This window comes from Vombatus ursinus, unplaced genomic scaffold, assembly GCF_900497805.2.
Source record: "Vombatus ursinus unplaced genomic scaffold, bare-nosed wombat genome assembly UNPS02014926.1, whole genome shotgun sequence".
In the NCBI taxonomy this organism is placed as follows: Eukaryota; Metazoa; Chordata; class Mammalia; order Diprotodontia; family Vombatidae; genus Vombatus; species Vombatus ursinus.
In genome coordinates, this window is record NW_020954704.1 from 1805884 (window position 1) to 1829946 (window position 24063).

General features: G+C 36.8%; 1 protein-coding gene across 1 annotated transcript in view; it reads right to left on the reverse strand.

Moving 5' to 3' along the window:
- The window catches only part of RAD51B (RAD51 paralog B), an 888004-nt gene extending 864861 nt beyond the window's left edge, over window positions 1-23143 (reverse strand). The window contains 3 exon segments of the mRNA XM_027843747.1: window positions 15494-15610; window positions 17719-17832; window positions 22909-23143. Of these exon segments, the coding sequence (XP_027699548.1) occupies window positions 15494-15610; window positions 17719-17832; window positions 22909-22992 (315 nt within the window). The 5' untranslated portion in view covers window positions 22993-23143.
- Between the last annotated feature and the right edge of the window lie 920 nt (window positions 23144-24063).

Below are 24063 nucleotides of genomic sequence, written 5' to 3' on the forward strand. Positions count from 1 at the left end.
TAGCTTTCCCCTAATTAATCAATCAACAAGCATTAAGGTCCTACTATGTGCCAGACAAGGAAGATAGAAAAGACAAAATGAAACAGAGTCTACCCTTAAGGAGCTTATAATCTATCAACAGAAGCAATATGTGTATGTACACATATACATATATAATGAGTAGAGAATAAATACAAGGTAATTTCAGAGGGTAAGGATTAGGAGTTAGAGGGATGAAGAAAGGCCTCATGTAGAAGTAGAAGCCCACCTATACTTTGAAGGAAACTAAGAATTCCAAGAATTAGATTCTAAGAAATGCGGGTTGAGGTGGGAGTGCATTCCACAGGCAGGGCAACTATCCATGCAAAGGCAAAGAGGCAGGAGAAAGAGAAGCAAATAGACCACTATGATCTAAATAGAAAGTGGAGCTGGCATGAAGAATGGTCCACGGAGAAACAAGATGATGGGAGATGGAGTGTTGCATGTGAAGGACACCATGAAAGTCAGTTTGTCTGAACTAGTACATAAAGGGAAGTAATAATAAGCCTGGAAAGGTAGGTGGTAAAGGCTTTAAATGCCAAACAGAGGAGACATTTCGCCCTAGTTGCAATAATGAGTCACTAGAATTTATCCACAGGGGAGAGATATGGTTATATCTGTACTTTAGGAATATCACATTGGCAGTTTTGTGGAGGATGTATTAGAGAAGGAAGATTTGCTGTAAGGGGACCAAAAGTCTAACATTCCAAATGAAAGGTGATGAGGGCCTGAACTAACATGATATGTAAAAGATAATGGAGATGACCTAGTTGAAGTAAAAGAATATCGCTATCCTCAACAAAAATTTAAAGAGTCATTCATAGGGGTGGGAGGAGTGGGGAGGAGAGGAAACAATGAGTTCTGTTTCAAGCAAGTAGAGTTGAAGATGCCTACACTATATACCAGTTTGAAACTTCTAATAGGCAATTGGTGCTGTGGGACTAGAGTTCAGCTGAGAGATCGGAGCTAGAATTATAGGTCGTAGATGATCTGCATAGATATGATCAATGAACCCATGAGATCTGATTAAGTCACCAAGAGGAAGCATGAAGGAGCCCTGGAGCGCTAGGGTATATCCATAATTAGGGAATAGAATGCAGAAGATGATCCAGTAAAGAAGACTAGGGAGGAACAGTTAGGCAGGAGAAAAACTAAGAGAGCAGTGACATAAAAACAGAGACAAGGAAGTATTCAGGAGAAGGTAGCCATGTTAAGTGCTACAGAGGTCAAGAACCATAAGAATTAAGAAAAGGCTATAAAACTGAACAATTAAGAGATCATTAATATCTTTGGAAAGAGGAATATGTACAAACCTCTATGCTAGGAGATGAGGCACAAGATGAATAAGATAGTCACTGACTTTAAGGAGTTTATAGTGAAGGGGAAAGAGAGGTGCACAGATGAATCTCATAGATATAGGCAACCTATTAATTTAAGCATGCAATCAAAGCTTAAAGGTTACCAAAATCATTACAAAGCCCTTTTAACTGCATGTTCAACTAGGTTTTTAAATAGAGAAAGAGACAAAGATGAAACATAATCCCCTTTGTAAAAATGACACAGAGGGAAGGGCCAAAGGGAGGGGACAGTATATCAGACCACCCCTGATCAAGTGATTCTTCCCAAGTCAAGTGATAAAACCACAGAAGATAAGAGGCAAGTAACAGAGACAACAAGGTGTTAAAGCCTTCAAAATACAAAGATGTTCCCATGCTGTTTACTTCTTTACAAGATGTTTAGAAGTCTGGATCAAAAGTGTTACAATTAGAAGGCAGTTAGCCAATGGCTAGCCAAGGTTCTACATTCAGCATTGAGGAATATGACCTCTGTAAACAAGGAAGAAAGCCAGCCCTCGCCATTGGAGTCAAGCTGCAAAAAGAAACCACTGAAAACTGACTGGTCAGTCAATCCTGAGGAAAATGCAGGTGCCATCTGGAAAGGTCCAAATGATGTCTGCCTTTACCTTCAACAGATCAAAATGGAGTTGAGTTCTGATCTCCAAATCGAGAGTAGCAGAGTGAGGTCATACTAAGGTCCAGGTTGGAAATACAACCAATACTGGACAAGATAACAGGAGTCCAAATAAAAGTGTTTTTCTTTATTAAAGGCAGGGCAGCACTGGTATAGGTTGAATCTGAGACAAGGGCTATGTTTTGTGTTGTTCTGGCAAAGTCCTGAATTTCTTCTAATGAATAAAAATCTGGGGAAGAAGGTTTAAATCTCATTCTGAGTCAAACACACCAATCTGAAACAGGTGTCCAATGTAAAGATTTTCTGCATGTTAGATCAATTTAAGTAAGTAAACTTGGCAAGATTTTAATCATTAGTTATGAAACCAGCATCTTTTAATTATAAGAAATTCACTCCCTGTGTCCCATGGACCTTCTGAGAATTGATGAGTTAACATCTGTAAAAAATGATTTGAAATTCTTAGTGGAAAAGAACACTATACCCCCATTTCACTTAAAAAAAAAACTTTAACAAACTATAGTCAAGGGCTCAAACAACTATACTTTGCATTTTCCAATTTTATTTTAAATATATTGATTTAATATATTCTTAGGGAAGAAGGAAGTGATATTATTATCTACTTTTAAAATGAAATAACTGGGCTTCCCCAAGAACATATGAACACTAAATCCTGGTCAAGGTACCCTGAGTTTTTTTATATTAGAAATCAAGTATTTGATGTGATAATTTTCAGACAGATACTTTTCAAATGCTCTTCCCTTTTTTCCTAACACTAATAAATTATGCTAGATATTTCTTTTTTTGATTTGTTTAATGAATATAAATATTTTAGCATCTATAGACAGTTAAATTTTAGCATTAGATATAATTTACACGTGATAGAAGCATACTGGGGTATTTCCTACTTTGTTCCCTCTTCAGTCTACATATTACAAAACAGTATTAGGACCATACTTCAGTCTGAAGTATCTGGTCCTATCTAAGTAGAAAACATTATCTGTAACTTAATCAGTCTCATGGTTTGAAATTCTTTTAATATCCTTGCCAAAGGCCTAGCCCTTTTCAAAGACAAAGTCCAGAGAGGAATTCTATTCCACTTGTAGGTGAAATTAGGGTGATGACTCCCCAGAAGAAAGTCTCTTTTCCTAAGGCATGACTAGGTTAGGGTAAACAATCAGACTAAGAGAAGGAAGAAATCTTTGATTAATTCACTTAATAAAATCATCTCTTCAATTCACCGTTATTAGAGTTGAAAGAAAAAATGATTCAGGAGGAAATTGATAGTTTTAAGAAACTGATCCTCCGAGTGTGCCCCCAAAGTTAAGTGACTATTGTTCTACTTAGTGAATCAAAACTGTTGCTTGGGCTTTATCCCTCAGTTTTATCTTGATTATGGAATTTTTCTTTGTTCTTGAACCTTATAAATTATAAGTTGGATTTCTGCCCTTTTGGATGTTCTCTCTCTAAGCAAAGATGCTCAGAATTTAAATTGAATTAATTAATTTGTCTCACGCAGACTTATGCCCAAAGCACAGAGTACAGTATCTTCCTTCCACAGTGTTCTAACATCCAAACCACAAAATTTCAAGTTTTGGTTCTGTTTCTAGTTTCAACACCAATGGTGGCTAAGCAGAGAGCACTTGCCAGGGCTAGGAGGATTGTCTTAAGTCATTTGCTTCCTGGCAACTCAAAACTAAACACAATATTTATATACGAACATACCAATAAAATGCTATTAGGATTACAGTCAAATTGAATTGAATGACCAAGGCTAGGAAATGTAAAAATTAAAAGGAAAAAAAGTGGAAAAGAAACAACTAGCAATATAGAGCTTTCACACATCCGCAGGGAAGCAAAAAGTAGTAACAGCCAACTCTTGAAGAAGAAAGAGAATTATTCCCCAGATAAGAAAACACAATTGTCTGTAGTCTAACTAAACTAAACTAAAACTGTACCCAATGCAGTCATTTCCTTTGCAAGTTATAAGGTATAGTGCTTGAGCACCATGTGAAACCCTAACTGCTAGAACTGTTAAGTCTCAGTAGGTAAATCCTCCACACTTAAGATGGGGGAAGAAGCTAAAATGTAATACATTTAACAAAAGTCAGATGTGGACTTGGCATTGTGCCAGGATAACACTGCTGAGGAAAATGTGAGGTCTGGTTGGCTATAATTGGAAAAGAAAGACAAACAGAAATCTTAAACTTTATTTAAAATTACCCAAAGTGCCCCCCTCTTCAAAGTTTACCTTCAAAAACACTTCCCCAAACTTTTCTGCAGAAGTAGGATACCATCAGTGTGGAACAATACATATAATGTCAGGCTTTTTTTGATATGATAATAAAGTTTAGCTGAACTAGAGGTTTTTTCCCCCTTTTTTATTCTCAGTTCTAAGGAATGGGTCTCTGGGAGGGGGAGAGAGAACATATACAATGGGAAATATAGATGATGTCAAAACTAGATATCAATAAAAATGTACTATTTTTAAAAAAGTTTATTCTTGGTAGAAAATCTGGAGACCTAGAGTCTATCTTTAAAATAACACTAACTCCTCTAATGTTTAAAAATCAGGAAAAAAACAAAAACCCTAACCCTCAGATAAGACCAAGCAGTACCTTGTCGTTTTAAAAGCCTCCCACTTGAATTACTTTATAATAACAACATGTGGAAAGTGTTATATCTTGGATTCTCTCCATCCACTCTTACCTCACACTGATAGTTGCTAGGATCAGAGTAAGGAGGGAGATGGGGGAGGGATGGCATGGAAATGATGACAACTCACCACAACCTACATGGTTAACAAAACCAGAACATGTGTGTTACAAGAAAAATAAATCAAAGAGCATTATCAATTGATAGGCAGCTTATTTATCCTTGATAGAAAAGAAAAAAAATTGTCCTGGTGAATATAAAAAAAAAAACCTCCCGAAGTTGAGAAAGTCTAGATATTACGTTCAATATTCATCAGATTCAGATGCTTTATAAAACACACACAGCCAAGGCAGAATAAGCGCTTAAAAGGAGAGAAATTAATGAAGGACATTAAGTTGCCCAATTTAAGGAAGGGAATAAGTGGGACTTTTATGGAGCAATAAGAAAGGAACTCTCAGAGTAAACCTATCTTAGTTATTTTCTCTGTAAAACTGCTATATTACAACACAGATTATATCACTTTCAGGAAAACAGCGGTTTTAAATGGGAACATTCTGCTTTTTTCAAGGAAAAGAATGAATGTCAAAATAGGACACTGACATTCTGCCTCACTCTCTCTACCAAAACAAAACTATCTTACTAAAAGGAGGTCATGTTGTCACCTTTTAAACATAGACAAAGCATGGATGCTACTGAAATAACAATAACTAGCATTTATAGTGAGATTTCAAGTTTGTAAAGCACTTTATAAATATAGAATGTCCCAAAAGTCTTTGTGCAATTATAAGTTATTAAAGGTTTAAAATTAAATATTTATATTGCTCCATAGATATGAATTAATATTTAATATTAAATTTGACATTGTTCTAAATTATTTAATATAATGTTAAAGTCTGAATAGCTTAAAATGAACAGAGACTTTTGGCACAATTTGTAGTGTCTCATTTTATTTTCACAATCCTGGGAGACAGGTGTTGTTATTAACCCATTCTACAGATGAGGAAACTGAGGTAGAAAGAAGTGACTTGTCCAGAGTCATACTGCTTGTAAGTACCTGAGGCTAGATTTGAACTCCAGGTCTAGCTTTTTATCCACTTTGCCACCTAGCTGCCCGTAAGAAAAAAACAAAAACAAAAAAACAAAACAAAAAACCTACACAACACAAAAATGCTGACTCACTTTAAATATCTAGATAAGAAGACTGGCTAAGTACAATGCTCATTGGCAGAAATTTTGGTTCACTTCCATACTGTTATGGAGGTGATTTTGATCTAAATTATAAGAATATTACAAAACCTTCTTTTTGACATGAATTTCCAATATTCAGGGCACTCAAAGCTAGACTGTTAAAATGTACTTTATGCAGAGCTACCCCCAAACACCACTCAAACACCAAATTAATTGAAAAAGCAATCATTTTCCCAGACTTTTCAGCTATAAAATTCAGAGATGAAACTAAATCAGCCCCTGCCAGACAAATAACAAGTTTGCCCTCTATGGAACAAGGTGCTCATTGCACAGGGCTCTACAATTCATTCAGCTTCCTGTGGCCCCCAAAATTTCAAGTCTCCTTGCTTTCTGCCTGCTTTTCTTTGGCCTAAGTAATACTTACCTAATTCTACTATTCCTAAGTAAAGTTGTAACTGAATGGCTGCACCTAGAACGTATTTCATATAAGACAAAACTGATAAAGGAACTAGTCTTTAAGATATGACTCCCTTAACAGTGTTTTGGGTTTTTTTAATAGCAGAAAAGAAATACTATAAAAACACGACCAGTTGGGTATTTAGATTTATTCTCACTCTCTCAATCATCTCAAAGTCTTTTTTTTTCCTAACTAACTCCCAAGTCTCTAAGATCCCCCTGGAATCTGAAATCTAGCTGTTACTTTTTTGGCATCTTAAATCCTCACCAGAAAAAAGACTGAACAAACTCCACTTGGCACCTCCACTGATACTTCTGAAGTACAGAACTAACCAGGAGACAAAAATGAATTCATGTCAACAGACTTCACAGATTTTATTTAAACTTTCTTCATTTTTAATAGGAAAAGGATCTGTTGAGTAAAAAAAAATCCTTTTAAAAATATATATAATCCTCTTCAGGGGAGGGAGGGAATAAAATAAGCTAATAAAAATTGGGAGGAAAAGTTCTATTCTAGCGATGAAATTACAATAAAAAATAAATACATACTAGGGAATGGCACTAAACTAATGGAAATTGAAGAAACTTCTCCTTTAGTAATGAAATTATAATAAAAAGTAAATATATACTGGGAAAAGCAATAACATTATATAAACAAGAGCTGCCAGTTTTCCAAGAAACTGATGGAGATGATTCTCCACTCACTTCACTATCAAAAGTCCCCTTTCTAGTTACTCATAAGGCCGCCATCCTAGTTTGGACCCTTAATCAACTCTCCCCTAAACTACTACTGACTCGGCTTCTTAATTGGTCTATCTTGTGACATATAAAAAAATCTGAGAGACATAATTTATAGGTAACTAATCATTTTATTAATCATGCTAGGAATAATTAACAAAAGGGTCAGTGGTGCTCTTGAACGCCAAAGACCTCTCAACAAACCCCTCAAAGAATCCACTCAATGCTTACATGCTCTTGGAAGAACACTCTTGGAGTCTTCCTGAGGGTGGTGATCAACTCTGATTGGTTAACAAGTAATGAGAGAAGGAATATTATAATGACAGGTGGACCTATTCTAATGAGGGACTGGGGGACCTGACTGATTATGTCATTTACTTCCAGACTACCCCCCCTTTCCTAGGCCTTGAGCAATCCAGACAAAGAATTTATTCCCACCCCAACCTGAGTAGAACACAATGGGCCGGAAGTTACCTTAGATTAAATTATTTGTAAGTTCTCTAGTCAGGTGGGGCAACAGCTCCAAGATTTCATCTCCTCATCAGCCTTGCCCTTCAGAAAACTAAGCTTTGGCCTAATCTCCAAATGAGGAAGGGAAAAAATCCTGGATCTCTCCAAAATTTAGTTATTTAATAATCATTTCTCTCAGTCTGCATCATCCATCCATTCCCTTCTCCAATATATCCTACATACAGCTGTGAATCTGATGTCCCCATAGCACAGATCTAACAATGTCATTCCCCTGCTCAAGAACCTATTATGTCTAAGATAAAATGCAATGCCTCTGTTTGGCATTGAGAGCCCTCACAATCTGACTTCAAACTGCCTTTCCAAGCTGATCACACATCACTCATTCTTATGCACCAGTTTTCAATCAGACTGACTTACTTGCTGTTACCCACACCAGGCTCATCCCACTTTCCATCACCTTGACTTTACAGAACCTGTCCCCTTTGCCTGGAATTCTCTGCTCTCCCTCTGGGGAAGGAGGGAATCACTTCTAAATGGGGACAGTTCAGATACTTCATGGAGCAGACAGCACTTGCTAGATAATTAAGAAATAAAAGGCTGGAAGGAGGATTCTGGGAGGATGGCAAAGTAGATCAGAAAATTCCAAGCTCTCCAGATTTCCTCCACAAACAGGACAAAATAGTGCCTCAGGGCAACTGTAGAGCAGTAATAATAAACAAGAGTTGGGGCAGGAAAAGGGTCCTCCTGGGACAACCAGAGATGATCAGGAGAAAAACCCCAGGACTGAGGTTTGGTCCCCGTCAAGTCTAAACAGTTCCAGGCTAGTTCCGCTGAAACAGCAAGCGGGGAGCCCTGGGGCTAGTTGGGTTAGGAGGTACCTTTGGCCCCAGCTACAGGAATTTTCACCTCCTGGACAGTGATGGGAGTTTGGCGTCTGATCAGGGGAAGATTGAGGGAACATCTGCTGATACAGGACACCAGGCCCAGCTGTGCAGCTGAGACACATCCCTGGGAGAGAAGGAACCAGCACACAGTCTGGTGAGTGCAGAAGCAGTGGGGCAGGTGTGCTGCTGGCTGTGGGCACATAAAGGAGTGTGGAGCTCTTGGTTTCTGTTCCAGCCAGAATGCAGAAGTGAAGGAGGATCTGAGGCCAGAGGCACCATCCCCCATGCCCCAAGCCTAAAGGTGATTACAATAATAAACTGTTAGAAATTAAAAAATAAAATAAGCAAAGAGAAAAGAACTCAATGATAGAAAGTTATTATGGGAATAGAGAAGACCGAGGTTCATCTTCAGAGAAGGATACTGAAGCAAAAAAAGCCTTTCCTATCCCATAGAGTTATGTCAAATGGTCACCTGCCCAAAGATAATTCATAGAAGAACTTCAAAAAGGTTAAAAATCAAATGAGAGAGGGGAAAATTTAAAAAAAAATCCAAGAAAAACAAGATTATGAAAAGAAAGTCAACCAACTAGAAAAGGAGATAAAGAATCTTTTTTTTTTACACGCAGCTAGTAAGTATGGTCTGAGGCCGGATTTGAATTCAGGTCCTCCTGAATCCAGGGCTGGTGCTCTATCCACTGCCTCACCTAGCTGCCCTGAGATTCAGAATCTTAAGGAAGAAAACAAGTCTTTGAAAATTAGAATTGGGCAAGGGGAAGCCAGCGAAGTTATAAGACACCAAGAAATAATAAAACAAAATATAAAGAATGAAAAAATAGAAAAATGTGAAACATCTCATAAGAGAAACAACTTATCTGGAGAACAGATCAAGAAGAGAAAACATAAGAATAACTGGACTACCTGAAAGCTATGATCTAAAAAAGAATCTTGATACAATAATTCAAGAAATAATTAAAGGAAATTGTCCTGAAGAACAAGAGTGTAAAGCAGAAGTAGAAAAAATCTACTGTTTACCACCTGAAAGGGATCCTACCAAAAAAACCTAGAGGAATATCATGGTCAAATTCTGAAACCCCCAGCTCAAGGAGAAAATATTAGACACAACAAGAAAAAAACAATTCAAATATGCCGGAGCCACAATGAGAATCACACAAGACCTAGCAACAGTGACACTAAAAGACTGCAGGCCTTGGAACAATAAACATCGAATTGCAAAAGATCTGAGGTTGTGGCCGAAAATATCACACCCAACAAAGTTAAGCATAATCCTGAATAGAAAAGAAAAATGGACATTTAATGAACTGCCAGACTTTCAGGACTCTGTTGCAAAAAAAACCTGAACTTAATAAAAATCTGTCATATAAGATCCAAGAGCAATATAAGGTACACATCAAAGATACAATAAGGACAGACTATTTATTTTTTATATGAGCAAATGTAAAATGTATGTCTAAGATTGTTATTAGTAATCAGGTAGTTTGAAAGAAAGGTTGGGGTAGATCTGAGTATGATGTGATTCTAAAAAGTAAAACCATTTAGGAAAAGCTAAAAATAGTAATTACCTTAAACAAATAAGATGAGAGAGGAAGAACTGCCTCAGAGGAATTGGATGGAGGAGGAGGGCTGGTAATTCTGGAACCCTACCCTTTATTTTACTTTTTTTTTTTTTTTTGTGAGGCAATCAGGGTTAAGTGACTTGCCCAGGGTCACACACCTAGTAAGTGTCAAGTGTCTGAGGCCGCATTTGAACTCAGGTCCTCCTGACTCCAAGGCCAGAGTTTTATCCACTGCGCCATCTAGCTGCCCCCTGGAGCCCTACTCTTAATGGGAATGGGTTAAAGAGGGAATAATACATACATATTTAAGTCTTCAAAATTCAGAAAGAAATAAAAGCCTAAGGGGATAGGGAGGGGGGACAGGATAAGGAAAGGATTTTTAGAGGAAACCCTACTCATATCAGATCTGAGTTAAAGAGGGAACAATATATACATTTAGAAGGGAATATAAGTCTTCCAAATTTATAAAGAAATAAGAGGGTGCGGGAGTAGGATGGGGGGGAGGGTAATAAAAAGGTGTCCAGATTAACGGGAATGGGATAAAGAGGGAATAACATATTTGGAAGGCTGTAAAAGTCTTCTAAATTCAGATAGAAACAAGAGGGTAAGAGGAAAGGGTTGGGTGGAGAGAATAAGGGAGGGATCTTGGGGAAGGGGGGTAGGTTAAGTAATAGCAGGTAGCAGGTAGAAGTAAAGTAGAGGAGTGAGGACAGACAGGAAATAAGAGACACACACAAACATAAAATAAAGATCAGGAGTAGAATTTATTAGGGAAAAAATGCAGGTTAGTAATCATGATCTCAGATGAAGTTAAAGCTAAAATAGATTTACTCAAAAGAGAAAAATAGGGAAACTACATTATATGTCAATCATATTAATCAATTTTCTTTTAGACTATTTAAAATAATTAGATAGTATAAGGTTGGAATATTGCTGTGGTGTAGGAAATGATGAGTTGGTAGACTTAGAAAAATATGGAAGAACTTGGATTTATGAAGGAAGATTTCTCCACCCTCAGAGAAACAGAAGACAAACAAGTATAGTATGGTCTTACATAGATGCATATGAATGTATATGTCTATATATGAGTACGATTACAGATATCTAAGTATATGTATGTAAGTGCATGTATGTGTACATGTATGTATATATCTTTGTGTATGTATGTGTATCCACACTTAATTGTAATTTTCTTGGAGTAGGATGAAAAAAGGGAGGGGAAATAGAACAAAGTAAAAAGTGCATAGCAGCAAACAAAAGAAAACTTACAAGGAAGCAAAGAAAAGATGGACAGCTCTGAACACAACGTATATTATTTTTTATTTAGGCTTTCTTGAAACGAAAATTTATTGCTGTATATTTTGGATCCTCTCTTACATTCTGCTGTGCACACGGCAATGCTTTTTTTTTCTTATTTGTATTTAAGTTTATGTTTTGTTTTGTTTTTTATTGTGGGTTTAAGTTTTAGTATTTAAGTTTAAAATAAATTAATTTTTTAAAAAAAGAAATGAAAGGATGTCAGCAGGAAAAGAGGTACAGGGAATTCACTCTAGGCATCTTGGTGAGAGAGTGGATCAGCTTGTTCTTTTTAGGAGATAAACATTGAAGAAGGAAGACAGTATGAAATAAGGCGAAAAAGATAAGCCGGAGCCTTACTAGGCCAGGAGAAGGCATTTATATTTTATCCTATAGGAAGCTGCTAAAGATTTCTGGGTAGTGATTTGACATGTTTATTAACTGATCAGAACTGCACATTAGAAGATTCCTTTGGCAGCAATCAATCAACAAACATTAAGAGCCTACTACATTCCAACAACTTTGCTAGGTGAAAGGGACACAGAGAAAGAGGGAAAAAAAACCCTATTTCCAAAAAAACCTATTTCCAAAAAAATTCTACAAGGGGTAATGAGTAAACATAAGCATATATGCTCAATTAAATTACATATAGAATAAACAGGAAGCAATAAATAGGAAGTAACAAGTTGGCTCAGTAGATAAGAGTGCTGGGCCTGGAGTCAGGAAGACCCGAGTTCAAATCTGGCCTCAGACACTTACTAGCTGCGTGACTCTGAGCAAGTCAACTTAACCTCTATTTGCCTTAATCCACTGGAGAAGGAGATGGCAAATCACTCTTAGTATCTCTGCCAAGAAAACCCCATCCACAGTATGGTTCATGGCATCATGAAGAGTCAGACACAACTGAATGACACAGAATAAATACAAAATTCATAAAAGGTGGTTAAACACAAGGCAGTTGGGGTAAAGAGGCACTAGCAGTCAGGAGTAATCATGAAAGGCTTCAAGTAGAACATGGTGTTTGGACTGCATCTTGAAAGAAGAAGGGTATTCTATGAGACAAAGATGAAGACTGAATGCTTTGGACAATATGAGATGGGACAGCTAGTGCAAAGAAAATACATGATAGAAGATGGAATGTCACACATGAAGAACTGGAAAAAAAAGCCAATTTGGCTGGACCAAGAGAGTGCAGGAAGGAGAGTAATGTATGATGAAGCTATAGAGATAGTTGGGGCCAGGTTGCAAAGGGCTTTAAAATCTAAACTGAGTTAATGACCTGAGAGAATACTGCAAGCTATAGGAATTCAAAGTCTCAATGAGAGGGAAGAGTGGGTTTAGAAGAAGTTATTCATAAAAAAAAAGATGACTAAGAAGAGATTATGGTCCAATCAGAGAATAGAGTGTGACCATCCCTGGATGTGGTTGAGGTGGAAAGGAGGAGTAGATAATGGAACTGAAACTGAGGAACTGGGAGGTTAGGTTATTTAGGGAAGCATCAACCTGAATGCTGAAGTCCACTAAAGTAAGGGCAGAAGTTGGGAAAGAGAGAAAGATAGTAAGCCAGGTGCTGAACTCCTTGAGAAATGAGGTAAAATGATCTGGGGGCAGGTAGAAAACTCCATAATCTGTATGGGAGGAAAACTTTTTTAAAAATGAACTTCATAATGAGAAAATGCTGAATTATGGCAGTAAAGAAAGAGTCTAGAAGTGACAGGTCAGAGCAAGAAGTATTTCAATATGAGCGGGTTGAGGAAGATGAGGATGAAATAACAGGAGGTAGAGGGTGAGAATAGTTTATTCTTAGATGGAGGGAGTTTGCTAGTCATCAAGGTAGTAGCAGAAGGCAGATGAATTGGAATGCTCACAGTAAATAAAGTCCTGAAAATAGTTAAGTTCAACAGAAGAAAGAGAATGGGAAAAGGAAGGAAACAGAAAAAAAGAAATAGAAAAAAAAAAGATTGCAAAAAAACAATCTGAGAAGTAGAAGTAGAAAAAAAAAGTCATGTCAAGGAAAATGAAAGAGAATATCAAGAACATTAGGAGGGAGTGGCTAAGTGTCAAATGACACAGAATTGTTAAAAAAAAACACAGAATTGTTAAGGACTGAGAAGAGTATGACTTCGGTAGAGGGAAATCAACAGAAGCCATACGATACTGAGGAGAGCTTTAGACTGTGGGTAGTAATGCACTGGAAGTAGCAAATGTAGGCTAACCTTAGAAAATTGGCACTGAAGTAGAAGAGAGTAACTGAATGACAGTCTGAGGGGCAAAGAGTGTTACAAGAAAAGAAGTTTGGGGGTTTTTCATCGTTTTTTAGGATAGGAAAGACAAACAATGTGGCATTGGATTTAAAATTGAAAAGACCTCATTTTGAATTCTGCTTCATATTCCTCATTAGCTATGCATTCCTGGGCAAGCCACCTAACTTCTCAGAGCCTCAGTCTACAAAATAGGGATAACAACAGCACCTAGGGTTATTATGAGGGAAAAAATTATAATAATTATAAAGCATTTAGAACTGTGCCTGGAACATGGTGGGTGCTATATAAACATTATTGTTGTTGTTGCTGATGTTGTGAAGATCAAATAAGATAATATACATAAAGCACTTTGAAACCTTAAAGTACTGTGTAAATGCTAGCAATTATTATTTATAGACATCACAGAAGGACCCAACAGATAGAGAAAACCTAAAGCTAAGAGAGAAACAGCAGCAAACTCACTAAAAATATATAAAGGGACAGCATTAGGGCATAAGGGAAAGCATTAGCCTCGAAAAGGGATCATCCATCTTCTCCGACAGGAAAGAAGAAATAATGAATGAATGAAAAAGCCTTTATTAAGTACTTAATATGTGTAAAAATTCAAATGCTGTCAAAATTCAAATGGAACCAGATCCCTAGGCCTCATATTGACTTTGTTTTCATTGTTCAGTCATTTTAGTTGTATCTGACTCTTTGTGATCCATTTGGGGTTTTCTTGGAAGAGATACTGGAGTGATTTGTCATTTCCTTCTCCAGCTCTTTTTACAGATGAGGAAACTGAGCCCAGCACACAGCTAGGAAGTGTCTGAGGCCAGATCTGAACCTCAGTCTTCCTGACTCCAAGCTCAGTGCTCTATCCACTGCACCACATAGCTGCCCCTCAGTTTGATTTACAAAACCACAAATTAATGTTATCTATGTTCTACTGTATTTTTATTTATCTATACATTTATATGTAAAGAGATAAAAAGATAAATCTATATATCCATATTTATTTTATTTATTAAACATTTCCCAATTACATTTTAATCTGGTTTGGGCCATACACAGGAGTTTTACAGGCCAAACAGAGCCCAGTGGGCCATGAGTGACACCTCTGGTGTAAAGCACTATACTAAACACTGGCGATACAAATAAAAAAAGCAAGACAATTCATGCTTTCAAGGAGTTCCTATTCTAAAAGAGGGTTTCCGAAACAGAAAGTTTCAGCTAAAATTCAAATACAAAGACCCAGTGGTCCTTAAAATTCAATAGCAAAGCAGATGGTAATACATGTTCTTTAGTGTCATTTCCATTGACAAAACCATATCCCGGAAGGAGGAGAGGGTGAAGACAGAAGGTACAGATGAAAGGAGAGTTCATGTTAAGATGACCTCAGTCTTCTCAATAAAGTAGCTAGCGAGGTGGTCAGCTAAGAGACAGCAGGCACGCAAAAGTACAAGGTGATTGACTTCCATAGGACACATTATAAAGACATTTGCCCACAAACTTTAATACCAATAACTCTGAGTAAAGTTTCCATCTCACCCCCCTCAATAACTCAGATACTCCTGCTTATATCCCTTTAGTATCAGATGATGAGAGGGCCTTCCTTCTTGCCTCAGCTAGCTTTTTTCTTAGGATAGGAACAACCTCAACTTATTTTTAGGGAGAGGGGAGGAAGTCACACCAAGGAGGGATTAAAGATGAAAGAGGAGAGGTTGACTAAGAAAACAAATTCCCAGAGGAGCTAAGAAAATTATGGGATTAAGGTTACCAATCAAAAGGTACACTGTATAGGATATTTAAAAAAAAAAAAAAAGAATTGGAAGATGGTTCCTCTCTTCAAAGTACTCACAATCTAATTCAGGAGATAAATTCTTGTGAAATAACTGATTTTATTAACCCAGTTCTATCTTGGCTCTATCCACTTAATTAATGTTTATCAATTGACTGATTATTGACTACAAAATAAAAATAGAAAAAATCTTTCTCTTACCTCTGTGAGTGAACCACGAGGCACACCTCCATGTAGGGCTTCATCTAAGCTGGTAAGGGTTGTCGCTAAGAAAGCTGAAGAAATGTCACCACACTTCTCTAATTTCATTCCATAAGCCTAAATAGCAAAAATACTTACGTGATCAATCAAGAAAAAAAGAACTCTTATTCAACTGGTTAATCAAAACCTATAGCATTTGCTCCAAATTTTCATTTTTACCCTCAAACATAGTATAGGTAAAGCAAATTATTCCACATCACTGTTTTTATGAGACACTAAGTCTGAATGCCCCTACTTCATATCATGAAGTCATACATCACAAACAAAACTTTTCCCCTAATTTTCAATGAAGCTGGGGCACTCTTGTATAGGCAAGCAAAACACATTTCCACCTTGTTAATGTCCAGAAAAAAATGTCCAAAATAAGATAAAAAACTCTCATTAGCTTCAATTTTTACTTGAGTCCACCAATCAGAAGGCAACCTTTTAATAATTTTTTTCCAAAGTGTTAATTTTCTGTACTTTTGACTCATTTACATCTATAAAAACTATCACTACTCCTAACTCAAAATTTGGTTTTGGGTGCTAAAAGTGGTTAAGTTTATCTCTCAATCCATACTACAATTACTTTGAGGAGCCTCCATGGAAATCAGTTAGTGTTCAGATTTGTTCAGAAAAGAATTATTTCATGTCTTCATATAGTAAAGACAATATTTTAAAAGTATTTTAAGGCAGTATTTTAAAAGTTATTTTGGGGGTTGGGGGGGCACGTGAAAGTTAATCTGGGTTAAGTGACTTGCCCAGGGTCACACAGTTAGTAAGTGTCAAGTGTCTGAGGCTAGATTTGAATCCAGGTTTTCCTGACCTCAGGGCTAGTGCTGTATCCACTGTGCCATCTAGCTGCCCCACTTTATTTTTAAGAATATTTAGTCTCTGCATTCATCAAATGCTCCATGAAAGAGGGAAGAATGAGGCCAGGAGGATTTAGAACAGGAAGAACAGAGGTCAGGGTCTGCCCTGTCCACTGCTTACTGCTTCTACATAACCCTGGCTGCCTCCTGCAGCTCATTCATCATCCTTCAACTTTCCCACCCTCTTAAATCCATCATCTTATATACTACTAATGTGTACATTATTATTAACTACTTTAAAAAAGCTACAGAAATGGGAAAGAGAATTCAAAAATATAATCCAACTCGATCTGTTGTAAAAAAAAATACAGGATGGCTCAAAAGGAAAAAAAAAAGAAGTTTTTAAAAAACTATAGCTTAAAATTACACTAAGACTTTTGGGACACCATTTATATAAACTTTCTTCAAGAATGGGAGTAAATTTTTAAACACTAGTTTACCTGGCAAATAAAAAATTTACAAAATCAGTATAACATCATAAGCAGTATCTTCATGTAGATAATTTAGGTTACTATTATGAAGACAGGACACATTTTTGAATTAAATAAAAGATTTAATTCTTTTTTTTTTAAGTGAGGCAACTGGAGTTAAGTGACTTGCCCAGGGTCACACAGCTAGTAAGTATTATGTGTCTGAGGCTGGATTTGAACTCAGGTCCTCCTGAATCCAGGGCTGATGCTCTATCCACTGCACCACCTAGCTGCCCCTAAGAGATTTAATTCTAATTAAAAAGCAGAGTCCCAGATTCCCATGCAAAAACAAAAACAAAAAGAAATGAAAGTTTATTTACAAGTACAAGAAGAAAAAAAAATATCTGTTGCCGCCTGCTGGATATATTTGGAGGGAGCATCAATGAGCTGAAATGATCATTTCACAAATGGCTGGATTATTTTTTTTAAGAATCACTAATACAATACTATCTGAGGCTGACTAGAAATGCCATCTGATGCCACCATATCATTGATGGTACTCAGCTCTGAGCAGTTAGCTCATTTAAAAAATTAATTGAAATGAGGATCAAATTGCTCTATTCCCACAGTTTAACATGTAAACAAGGCTTTGAGTATTAGATTTTCTTTGTCACATGTTTCAAGTTATTAAAATACAACCATCAGAAGCAAGAGGCATTTTATAAGAAATAAAAATAAACAGCATAGCAATTTTAAAATAACAGATCTGTCTGTGGCATACAGAAGACCGAAGTCTCATGATCACAAGTTAAGTCTTCATTAATCATTACTTTGTAAAATGGCTTTTATAAAAATCATGTTAATTCTACTGCCAATGAACCACCAAAATGTAAGGGAAGCTTACAGTTTGCATTTGAGGAGCACAGGCTCTGCTAACTGTGCAGAGAAGTTCCCGGACACTCTGGTAATTCTGGCCAGTCATTTTCATGAGCTCCAAGGGGGAAAGGCATAAGAAATCCTATAAAAGTATGCAGAGAAACAGTTTAAATCAACATGAATTACATCTTACTTTGAGAGTAAGTGCATTCTATATGTTGATAAGAAGACAACATTCTAGATTTACCTTTCATTGCGGTATTATCTTAATAAACAAATGCTCTCTGATAAACTAAAAGATATGGTGACAGATTCTTATCTTTTGGTTATTTAATTGAGTTGCCATGTACTCACTAAAGCATAGGGCACCAGACACTTAAAACTACCAGCAACTATAGCTAACTATAGTTATAGTTTTATATACATATATATATATATACATAAATATATATATAACTAACCAGCATCTATAAAGACGTACAATCACCTCTAAGAATTCCAGAAGCAATGCCCTGCTTAATCACACGTAGAAACATTTTAACCATCTAGAGTTTTATGACATAGTTGCAAATAATCACATTGTTCATTTAATGCCACATTTACTTATTCTTATTAAATAAGCACATCGGGCCTTACGGAGTTCAGACACAGATGTTGATACACTGAGAAAATTAAGTATTAGTTTGGCATGTGCTCCTTAAAATCTAGATGAATATAAAGAAACAGCTAGCATCTAACAATTAAAAGACAAGTATCTTGTGAAAGAAAAAATTAACATTCATATTACTACTTAAAGGCCTCTCTCTCTATTTGACAAAAACTGCTGGAAAAATTGGAAAGCAGTTTATGAGAAAGTAGGCTAAGATCAGCACCTCATACTATATACCAAAATAAGCTCCAAGCTGATACATGACTTTCGACATGGCCCCATTTCCCACCAGCTGCACTGAGTTGAGTGCTTTCCCTCACAAACTCTACTTTTCAGCTTTCTTTCCTCTACAGTATCCCCCCCATTACACTGTTAGGTCCTTGAGGGTGGGAACTGTTTTCCATAGTATTTGTATCCCCCTGGCACTATACCTGGCACAAAGTAGGTTTTTAATAAAAAAAATTTACTGACTTGATTCTTTTTGATCATATAAAGGGTCACATTATAAACAATTTGGAGAAACAGGGAAGGAGATAGATACTTTCACGACTATGAAGGGGGAAATATTTCTTGACCAGAAAAGGGATAGAGAGAATCACAGGAAATAAAATGGATAATTGATTCCATAAAATTTTAAAGATTTTGCACAAAAAACAACACAGAATTAGAAGGAAAACAGGTGACTAGGAAAAAAATTTTGGAGCAAGTTTTTCTGATAAAGGTCTGATATTCAAGCTCTATAGGGAACTGATACAAATATATAAGAATAACCCAATAGGTTAATGGTCCAAGGATGTTAACAAGTTAACAAATGAAATCTAAACTATTAAAAACCATATTAAAAATAAAAAAAAACACTTCAAATCACTAATAAGAGAAATGAAAATTAAAATAATTCTGAGGTTCCATCTTATGCTCAATTGATTAAGAAAGACAACAACAACAATCAAAAAAGAAAGAAAGAAAGAAAAAGAAATGCCAGTGTTGGAGCCAATCTGGAAACCAATTTGGAACTCTGCCCCAAAAGTCATTAAACAACACACTCTTTGATCTAACAACACCTCTACTAGGCATATAATCCAAAGAGATAAAAGACAGGAGGAAAGAACACCTATGAACAAGATAATTATAGTACTTTTTATATATTTACAGTACTTTCTGTTGTTTCAAAAAACCTAAAAACAAAATAGGTGCCCATCATTTGGGGAATCACTGAACAAATTATGGTATCTAAGTGCAATGGAACATTATGGAACTAAGAGAAATAATGAAAAATACTTGATTCAGAGAAACCTGGGAAGCCTTACATGAACTGATATAGAGTGAATTAAGTAGAACCAGAACTATTTACACAATAACTATAACATTGTGAATAAAAGCAACTTTTATTAAAACTTAATCAACAATTCTAAACCTGGTCACAAAGCATACAGGTACAGAATGAGGCATATACTTTCAGACACAAACCAACAAAAAACAATTTTTTTTGCTTGATTATATTAATTTGCTAGGGCAACTAGGTGGCATACTGGATAGATTGCAGGGCCTGAAGTAAGGAAGACTCATCTTCCTGAGTTCAAATGTGACCTCAGACACTTACTAGCTGTGTGACCCTGGGCAAGTCATTTAACCCTGGTTACCTCAGTTTCCTCATCTGTAAAATGAGCTGGAGAAGGAAATGGCAAAACACTCCACTATCTTTCCCAAGAAAACCCCAAATGGAGTCACAAAGAGTCAAGATACAAATGAAACAACTAAACAACAAAAATTAATTTGTTATAAGGGAAGCATTTTATGGGGGATAATGAGGGAGAAATATGTGTGGAAATAGAAACTAGTGATACAAGAAATAAAAGAGCTTCAATGAAACACTTTAAAAATATACAGAGGAGATACAGACAAGCCATGTCTGTACTTCCATTTTAAATTTAATATACATATTTTTAAAATAAGCTATATGTAACAGATTCAGTTTTATATACAATCTTATTTTCCTGGCTTTCTTTGTATATAAAAATGGTCATGTTCAATGATGATTTTCTAATTCATAATAAAACAAATTTTTAAACTTTGATCTTTCCAAAGTGGTTTCCGTAGAAAATGTGAACATAAACATAAATGGATATTTAATAGAAGGCCTTGAATATGTATCTTCAATATTAAAAAACAAACATAAAATTACGGCATTTAATGAAAATCTATCTTGGTAAATAAAATCATATTAGTTTTTCAATCCCTTTAGATGGATGTTATTACCAAGCATACAAACCCAATGCTCTCACCACACATTTCTAAATCCACCCAGATTCATTCAGATGGAATAAAAATGTTCATCATCCCTAAAATTGCTTTTAAGAGAAATCAGTCATAACCTTCTGATTTGCATATTTCTTATGCAAACAAGCAATTCCCCTAAATGAACAAGACTAAACTGGAATCTTAATGCATAACAGGATTCAACAAAGTCAATTCAACTGCACAAATATTTATTAAATTCTACAACATGCAAGATTAAAAAATAATACACTCTGCCCTAATGGAGCTAACATTCTACAAGGAGGAATACAATAGAGATACAGATAAATATAGTAGAAGATAGAATGTGATGTGGACCTAGAAAAGAACCAAAGAGCTCCAGGAAAATCTGAGAAGGGGAAAAACACTTTCAGCCAAAGGAATCAGGAAAGGCTTTATGGTTTAATTGGCAAGTGAGTTGAATTAAGAATAATTCAAGTGGCAGAGATGAGGAGCAAAAGAATTCCAGGCATTTGGGGGAGGGGGGGGAGTGGAGGAAGGGACTTTCTACAAATGCAGGGAGGCTAGAGATAGAAATGTTGAGTTCTGAAAACAGCTAGTAGTCCAATTAGATAAGGGTGTAGAGAGCTTTAGGGAAAGTAATATGAAACAGAGTGACAGGTAGGCTGGAACTAGAAGAGTTGCTGAGTTGTTTCAGTCTGTAAACAGTCTTTAGACAGGTTTTGTTGTTGTCCAGGTGTTTTTTCAGTCATGTCTGACTCTTCACAATCCCATCTGGTGTTTTCTTAGCAAAGATACTTAAGTGGTTTGCCATTTCCTTCTCCAGCTCTTTTTACAGATAAGGAACCTGAGGCAAATAGGGTTAAGTGACTTGCCCAGGATCACACAGCTAGTAAGTTTCTGAAGCAGGCTTTGAACTCTGGAAGATGAGTCTTCCTGACTTGAAGCCAGGGACTCTATCCACTGTGCCACCTAGTTGCCTAATGACAGGTTTAGGAGTTTGTATTTTATCCTGCCTAGAGGAAATAAGGAGCAGCTAGTTGACACAGTGGATAGAGCACTGGGCTTGGAATCAGGAAGACTCATCTTCATGAGTTCAAATCTGGCCTCAGATATCTAAACTGTTTGCCTCAGTATCCTCATCTGTAAAATGAGATGGAAATGGCAAGCTACTCCAGTTATCTTTGCCAATGTTGTGGTCTAGGGGTGATGAGAAACCTGAAATACAAAGGTATAGGGCACAGATCTGCCTCAGAAGAATTCAACCACTCAAGCCTTCCAGTCGAAGTAGCAAGTTTATTTGTGACGCCAAAACAAGCAGGCCAGACTAAAATTTCTGTAGGGACAAAGATTATGGGAAGATTTGGATGTGATTGAAGAGTGGCAAATAGCCTGGGGTGATCTGGAGGTACAGAGAATGGGGGGGCACAAAGAAAGGACAATTGAAAGGATTATACTGAGAGGAGCCAGGTGCCTCAGGTGAATGTCAGGGATCAGGGTTCAGGGTTCAGGGACTGGGTTCCTGAAATTACTGGGAAAGTCCAAGGGCGGGGTTTCCAGATTCCCTACTATGTCACCAAGAAAACCTCAAATAGTAAAGAATCAGACATGACTGAAAAACAAGAAGCAGCAATAAGCAGCCTCTGGAAGATTTTAAGCAGAAGAGTTGACATAGCCGGACTTGCACATTAAAAAGATTTTTTTTTTCAGCTGTGTAAAGAATAGAATAAAGGCTGGAAGACCAGCTGAAGCTATACTACCATCCAGGAAAGAAGTCATGAGTGACTGAATTAGGGTGGTGGCAGAGTAAATGGAGAGAAGGAAATGGACAGAAGAGATACTGTGGAGTTAGAACTGATAAAACTTTGCAACTGATTGGATGTGATGGAGTGAAGGAGAGGGAAGAGTTGAGGAGGACTCTGATTTTCTTGCCTGAGTAACTGAACAAGATAATGGTGGCATCAGTAGGAATTGAGAACTGGGAAGGGAGAGCAGCTAACAGAGAAACATGAGAAAATGTGTCTTAAACATGAATTTGAAGTACATTTCTTTTTATAAAGTGTTTTCCAAAAAAAGAAATGCATTCCAGAAAGTAGTGTGTACAAATCAAATTTTTTCAAGTTGTCATACACTATTTTAAATGTACCAAAATAGTCTTATTTAAAAGTATAGTACAATGAACTCTTTTTGAAAGTCAATTATCACCTAACATCTTTTTTAAAAAACCCAAATTTACTTGTTATATGTGTGCTTAAAAACATCTGTTTAATATATATTTATAATTTTTTTCATTTTAAAAAATTAAAAATTTACCTGACAAGTGACAATCTGATGTCTACTCAGCCAGTCACACAGATCCGGTGATAAACCTACTCGAGTTAATCTCTTGTTGGCCATGCCACCAACTGTAGTAAATGAAAAAAGAATGACCTTAACAAAACATAAATCAAAGGAATAATTCAATCTACAACAGATAAAGTAACTGGAAATACACCATAAGATTTGAACTGGACGCCCGAGAGAAATCAGAGCATCACACCCAATTGACTTTAATTGAGAGCGCGTTTATTTGAGCCGGCCGGCGACGGACCCCAGGCGTGCATCCTAGGGGCCGTACCACCGAGGGTTTCATCTGAGATATTTATACTGTCCGGTTACAAAACAGGGTCTGGTGGGGAGCCGGGAAGGGAACAGGGTCTGGGGGAAGTGCCGGGAAGGGAACAGGGTCTGGGGGGAGTGCCGGGAAGGGAACAGGGTCTGGGGGGAGTGCCGGGAAGGGAACAGGGTCTGGGGGGAGTGCCGGGAAGACAGGTCAGGTTATTTACAGAGCAGGATGTTGCACCCCACCCTTGAGGATTTCACCCAGGGTGTTGTAACAGCCGTTAGGGGAAGCGGAGCCAGAGGCCCCGGGGCGTGGTGCCCCTGGGTCCTAACGGAGGGTCTATCACAGATTTATTCAAGAAAAACAGTGCAATTTATTAAGCTTTTCCACATACAGTGAAAACAAAGCTGAATTTAAAATAATAGAATTATCTCTTAATGGACTTGAACCTTCTAAAAGTAACAGGATAGAGACAGAGAAAAGGTAACCTCTCAAGGTGGTTCCCATCATAATTATTCTATGATTTGTTTTTTGCAAGGATACACTGGCCTAGAGCAAGGCTTCCTAAACAAGTCATTAACAGGTAGCATAAACAAGTCACCCAACCACATAATCAGACAAAATATTCTGAATTACCAAATCTCAATTACACCAGGTGTTTTTGTAAGCTTTAACAATGGAAATGGTAATGATCTGAATGGCTCTATTCAGGACCAACTCATATTACAATTAACTACTAAACTCCACTTTTGTTTAGTGTTTGCACCAGAATTTTCCAGTCTGACAATGGAAGGCAAACAGATGAAGCAAACTGTGATTTTGTCAGTGCCTTGCTAATGTAGTGAACTTCACTGAGATGTTAAAAT